This window comes from Amia ocellicauda, chromosome 6 (genome assembly GCF_036373705.1).
Source record: "Amia ocellicauda isolate fAmiCal2 chromosome 6, fAmiCal2.hap1, whole genome shotgun sequence".
Taxonomy (NCBI): domain Eukaryota; kingdom Metazoa; phylum Chordata; class Actinopteri; order Amiiformes; family Amiidae; genus Amia; species Amia ocellicauda.
This window is the reverse complement of record NC_089855.1, coordinates 38,760,757-38,767,743: the sequence shown is the minus strand read 5'-3', so window position 1 is coordinate 38,767,743 and position 6,987 is coordinate 38,760,757. Positions and strand designations below refer to the sequence as shown.

General features: G+C 39.1%; 1 protein-coding gene across 4 annotated transcripts in view; it reads right to left on the bottom strand.

The window, feature by feature from the left end:
* Positions 1–2,054: 2,054 nt before the first annotated feature.
* The window catches only part of wdr4 (WD repeat domain 4), a 54,925-nt gene continuing 49,992 nt past the window's right edge, over positions 2,055–6,987 (bottom strand). For 3 of the 4 annotated variants that reach the window (XM_066707090.1, XM_066707089.1, XM_066707093.1), the window contains 2 exons: positions 5,553–5,687; positions 2,055–3,920 (listed from right to left, as the gene is read on the bottom strand). In XM_066707090.1, coding sequence (XP_066563187.1) covers positions 3,862–3,920; positions 5,553–5,687 — 194 coding nt within the window. In that variant the 3' untranslated portion in view covers positions 2,055–3,861. Of the gene's footprint in view, positions 3,921–5,548; positions 5,688–6,987 lie in introns of all 4 variants that reach the window. The other variant, XM_066707092.1, reaches the window with a different exon arrangement.

Sequence of the window (6,987 nt, the reverse complement as noted above, 5' to 3'; positions counted from 1 at the left end):
AATCACACCTTATATAATAAACCGTACAGAAAAGAAAATTAAATAATACATCAAAATGTGATAAAGAGCCTTAGTCACCCCATGTGACTCTTGCCAATGGTAAAATATTCTTACCCTGGTGATAGTATTATAGCAGTGCAAATTAGGCTCACTACAACCTTCTCAAGGAAACAATAGGCAGAGAGCAGGCACGGCTCATTCATATGTGCACTAAACAATTAATCCACCCAAAAACATACAGACGGGTGACAAATTAAAGGAAAAACCTGAATAAATGAGTGGAGGAACATCACAAATGCAGGTGCCTCCAAACAGATGTACTGCTTGATACAATTAAGCAATTAACATCTATCATGCTCTATGGCATATATAAAAATGCTGAGCAGGCCCATTTGACATTGATTTTGGAATTAGATGGCAAGAGGAAAGGATCTAAATGACTTTGAAAGAGGGGTCATTATTGGGGTACGAATGGCAGGAGCTACTGCTCAACTGGCTAGTGTTCTCGACAAGTGGGCGACTGCAAGTGTGGCATGATTTGGTTTTTATACCCCCCCTCCCCAATTAAACCCCCCCGCCTCTGCATTCTGAAATGGGGTGGGGGGGGGGGGAAATACTTGGTCTGAGTAGGAATACAAAATCTCAGAAAATATTGACAATTGTGACAAATTCTGGAACCAAACAGTCTACTGATCAAAACAAGACCATCCACATTCTGGTAGAAGCAACACACACCCGTAGAGAGCTGAAAATGTCAAGATGGAAAACTGTTTACAGAGTACGAATACACAACAATTTTACATAATTGTATCTGAACTTCTGTGTTTGATAGAACATAAAATAATATATACTCGCTTAATCAATAGGTTGTTCTGAACAAAAATAGACTATTTTCAACGAAATCCGATCGAAACTGAGTGATCTGTGACCGTCTGAATTAGACCCCCCACCCCCGGAGCAGACTGCACATTTACCCGCCGGCTCTGAATGACGGCAGGTGACACGGAAACTGTAAATCGGATGCGTTTTGGAATGAAACACGGTGGCAGCCAAGAGAATAAGCTTTCAAACGATGTGCGCACTGTAGGAATACAGTGTAACTTCTATGCACAGGAGCTGTGCATAACACTGCCAAATAATGCTTAAGAGGGTGTAGTAACACAGTATATAACTCTGAAATGTACATTATTTTTCCTAAACTTCTGGCAGTTTACCACTTACCTATGTACCATTTCAGGTTATCCACTGGACTTCAACACATTTCAATAAAAACTGGAAAAATGGGGGTGTTCTAAAACTTTTGACCGGTAGTGTATATATACACACACATATACAGTTAGGTATAAATATTTGGACAGTGACGTCATCATTTTAGCTCTGTATGCCACCACAATGGATTTGAAAGGAAACAATCTTTAAGTGCTTTAAGTGTAGACTTTCATCTTTAATTTGAGGCTAGTTACATCCAAATTGGGTGAACGTTACAGGAATTACACCCATTTTTATATGTGGTCCCCACAATTTTAGGGTGGAAGAAGTGGAATGTTCTACAATGGCCAAATCAATCACCTGACCTGAATCCAATTGAGCATGCATTTCACTTGCTGAAGGCAAAACTGAAGGCAAAATGCCCCAAGAACAAGCAGTAACTAAAGACAGCTACAGTACAGGCCTGGCAGAGCATCACCAGAGAAGAAACCCAACATTTGGTGATATCTATGGGTTCCAGACTTCAGGCAGTCATTGACTGCAAAGGATTTGCAACCAAGTATTGAAATTCACAATTTAATTCATGATTATGTTAGTTTGTCCAATTACTTTTGAGACCCTAAAATTGGGGGGACCACATATAAAAATGGTGTAATTCCTACACCGTTCAACCAATTTGGATGTAACTACCCTCAAATCAAATGTGGTGGTGTACACAGTCAAAATTATGGCAATTGTGTCACTGTGCAAATATTTATGGACCTAACTGTATACACACATACACACACACTATATATATATATATATATATTATATATAAACTCCGCAAAAAAAGAAACGTCCTCTCACTTTCAACTGCTTTTATTTTCAGCAAATTTAACGTGTAAATATTTGTATGAACATAAAAAGATTCAACATCTAAGACATAAACTGAACAAGTTTCACAGACATGTGACTAACAGAAATGGAATAATGTGTCCCTGAACAAAGGGGGGGTCAAAATCAAAAGTAACAGTCAGTATCTGGTGTGGCCACCAGCTGCATTAAGTATTGCAGTGCATCTCCTCCTCATGGACTGCACCAGATTTGCCAGTTCTTGCTGTGAGATGTTACCCCACTCTTCCACCAAGGCACTTGCAAGTTCCCAGACATTTCTGGGGGGAATGGCCCTAGCCCTCACCCTCCGATTCAACAGGTCCCAGACCTGCTCAATGGGATTGAGATCCGGGCTCTTTGCTGGCCATGGCAGAACACTGATATTCCTGTCTTGCAGGAAATCACGTCCAGCGAAGGTAGGTTTGTGCCCAGAGGCGACGTTGTTGCCGGTGATGTCTGGTAAGGACCTGCCTTACAACAGGCCTACAAGCCCTCAGTCCAGCCTCTCAGCCTTTTGTGTACACCGTCACAGAAATGGCGCCCGAACAGGGACATGAATTACCAGAGACTTAAATTGAGCTGCGTTTGGACCTGCATTGTGTCGTTTGAGACATACCTCGTATTATACAGTGCATGATACATTCTCAATATGGCTTTTCCTAAGTATAGTGATGAGGTATTGGATGTAACGTTGTATGATTTGGGGAATGAGCTAGTTGGTGAGGTTCCTGTTGATGTGTTATGTGATGTAACCAACACACAGGCGAAAGAGGAAAGAGACAAAGTCCCTTTGTCTCCTAAGCAGCTGTCTCCATTATTACCTCCTTTGGCTACAGTAAGTAGACCTCTTGGTTTGGAACTATCCATTTTGACTAGGTCTGTAGAAGGGGTTCACATGGCTTAGAACGGATACAACTAGCTCAGGAGGATGGAGCTATGAAATATGCTTCCTTGAGGATTGAGGAACATGGGGGCATTGAAGAGTCTAAGTGGGACAGTATTATGCAACAATGTACACAAGGTAAGGAGTTGTTAATGGAGACGGCACATAAAGATATGATATGGCAGCTACCGACCAGAATATACGTAGTATGGTGAAACAGTTGGGAGCTGATATTCAAAATGATTTTGCAGCATACTAATGGGATTTTGCAACATCAGTTGAGCCAGTTGTCTACTGATTTCACTGAATTCAATGAGAAGTTGGCAATAAGCATTTACATTTGCAGCATGAAATAAACATGTTGGCCAGTAATCAGGATATATTAACTAAAAGGATAAAGATTTTGGAACAACAGCAGACAAACTACTCCTGCTGGTGTTTTGCCGCATGCTGATAGTGGAGTCAATTTTCCAAAAAAACAAAAAAACATGTACATAAGTATTCACAGCCTTTGCCATGACACTCAAAATTGAGCTCAGGTGCATCCTGTTTCCACTGATCATCCAACTTGATTGGAGTCCACCTGTGGTAAATTCAGTTGATTGGACATGATTTGGAAAGGCACACACCTGTCTATATAAGGTCCCACAGTTAACAGTGCATGTCAGAGCACAAACCAAGCCATGAAGTCCAAGAAATTGTCTGTAGACCTCCGAGACAGGATTGTATTAAGGCACAGATTTGTGGAAGGGTACAGAAAAATGTCTGCAGCATTGAAGGTCCCAATGAGCACAGTGGCCTCCATCATCCATAAATGGAAGAAGTTTGGAACCACCAGGACTCTTCCTCGAGCTGGCCGCCTGGCCAAACTGAGCGATTGGGGGAGAAGGGCCTTAGTCAGGGAGGTGACCAAGAACCCGATGGTCACTCTGACAGAGCTCCAGCGTTGTCCCTGTGGAGAGAGGAGAACCTTCCAGAAGAACAACCATCTCTGCAGCACTCCACCAATCAGGCCTGTATGGTAGATTGGCCAGATGAAAGCCACTCCTCAGTAAAAGGCACATGACAGCCCGCATGGAGTTTGCCAAAAGGCACCTGAAGGACTCTCAGACCATGAGAAACAAAGATTGAAGTCTTTGGCCTGAATGGCAAGTATCATGTCTGAAGGAAACCAGGCACAACATATGAAAAACTACTCACTTTTAAATCTTTTGTAGTCATGTTTGTATTATGTTTTAGTATAAATACATGTTAGTTTGGATTCATACTTTTTTTTTTTTTTCTGACTTTATGTGAAAATATTCTCTTATTTTCTCATTGGAAATAGTTAAATTTCAAAATATCACTGGGCAGCTCTCGGTTAAGCTGTTTCTGTTTTCTGTAATAATCTTGTTACTTCTTCTCGGTGTATCCTGGGATTTAATAAAACCACTACAGTATAATTTGTCAAATTATTTGCAGGAACTAACAACTTAATTCCCTTTGTGAGTGGTAATAATAAATTAAATTCAAGGGTCTAGTGGAAATACAGCACTTACTGCATTCAAAGCAAGCAATCAAATATCCACATTTCCTTTAATCTAATTAACTGGGTTAGGGTCATACATAGACTTACTGCCGGATTGTTTGTAGAGATATGGGGATACTCCAGGACACAACCCTTTCTGAAAACATAGTTCTATAGACAATAAAGCAAATTGCTAAATGCTATTAACTGACAATTTTCTGGGTGGGTCCTATAACACAGTTATTGTGGATTCAAATGTGGATTCTGTCATACCTGACTAACCTCATCTAATTCCCAGTGGGGAAACAACTCCTCCAGCACAGGTGGAGCCGAGCGGACTTAAGTAAATCCTCAGCTTGCTACATAACATTGATATCACCTGCCAGTCATCTGTTAGCCTGCAGTTATCAGTGAGAGTAAGAGTGCTCTCTTCTACTACTACTACTATATGTCTACTGGTTGCACTATGGATGGCTTAACAGTGCAAGTTAGAGGACATCTCACCTATTGTAGTACATGGATCTAACCCATGAGCCATGTTGATTACCCATTATTTATTAGTGAAAACAAACTTTTTAAAATAAAAAATCTATTTTGCCAGGATAAAAAATATGATTTTATAAACAAAACTACTTTAATACAAATGATTAGTTTTTTCTCACCCGTTTTCATTTGGCCCATACACATTTTTATGGTACGTTTATACAATGTCCAATGTTCCAGTTCCACTTTAGTTTTACTACCAATAGTATTTTTATTTTATTTTTCATAACTAGAAAATAACTTGCATAACCCAAATATTTATTTCTGATGTACAAAATATTATACCTAAAAAAAAAATGCTGTTTATGATGTACACACATGTGCCTCATTCACTGGGACCACTTTATAAACTGTACTGTACTTATTAGTTCAATATTTGGTGTTTATTTTGAAGATGACAGTCCACAGCATTCCCTGAATTACAACAGGGTACAGGTACTATCTTTGTGGTGATGTGGGGCTGGGTGGGATGTAGCTCCAGCAATGGGTTTTAAGCAATGGGTTGGTCTTCTCTAAGTTTTTTGCCTGACCTACTGGACTGTGGGAGAGGCTTGCCTCTCTTTGTGCCTTGCTGCTGGATCCTCTCTTGCTTCTTCTGTAGGTAGGTTGCCATGTTATCTGAGACAACTTTGTACAGGTTGTGATAACAGCTCTCTGCTCCAATAGAATCTGTTGGGAAAATACATTGATTGGGAGCAACAGTCAGACAATTTATATATGCAGAAAGAAGGAAATTGGAAAAGTGAATATTCTACAGTATTTTAATGAGATTTTAGGATGCAACTGAATTGTTCCCGTTACAGTGGAATGAAAATGTTTGATTTTTTTGAGTTTCACATTAACAGTCTATTATTCACCAAGTGGATTTGACTTTAGCTCCATATATTTATACATAGAAAAAGCTAGAATTCTCTTGGTGTGAACATATGGGCTGGATTTAGTTGAGGGGAAATTCCTCAGGCTAGCTATTTAAAGGAAATGCAGCTCTCCGTATAGAGTAGAGTTGACAGAAGCAGCAGTACTACCAAAGAGAATTGGAAAAGTTGAATACGGCTTCAACTAAAATTTAGATGTATAATTTGTTTTAATTTTTGAATTAAGTTTGGGCTATCAAACCAGTTTTTATTTGTTTCTCTAATCATTGATTTATGATTGATTTTACTGTTTTGTTTCACTTCTTCCTTCTGTGTCACTCCAATCCATATTTGGCCTGAAGCATCCATGTAAAGTATGCATCTTAGTCATCACAAAACAATTAATAGGAGGTACTAACATCTAAAGGCTGACATTGAAATTTTGTTATTGATTTGAGAATATCTAATAAGTAAAACAAAAAAAAGATAATTTAGCCCATCAAGCTTGTCTGGAATTCATCCACGAATTTTCCCTAGCTGTTCTTGAATGATCCCAAACAAACAGCCTAAATAGATATGTGATCACTGGTTCAAACCTTGGATGATATAATAGGCCAACAGTGATTATGATATATGATTGAAAAGAGCACAATTGACTGAATTGTACCAGGGCTGAAGTTAGTAATACAATTCCATTTGCCATTAAACAGTGACCTATTTGTCTGGCCTTTGTTATCTGGGACAGCTCAGCATCACAGTGATATTTACTAACTGCAGTTTACATGACCGCTGTAAGTCCAGGAAACATATGTTACCCTCTCCACAGGTTTCCAGTATAGAAAAGCATCATACTGTGGGGATAAGAAAGTGCAATATACTGCATATTCTTATCATTTAATTGACAATGAAAAAATATTAAATTGCAACAATAAAATCTTGGGCATACATACAGTTGGGTCCATAAATATTTGTACAGTGACACAATTGTCATAATTTTGGCCCTGAACACCAACACAATGGATTTGAAAGGAAACAATCAAGATGTGCTTTAATTTCAGGGTAGTTACATCCAAATTGTGTGACTGGTGTATGAATCACACCCATTTTTATATGTG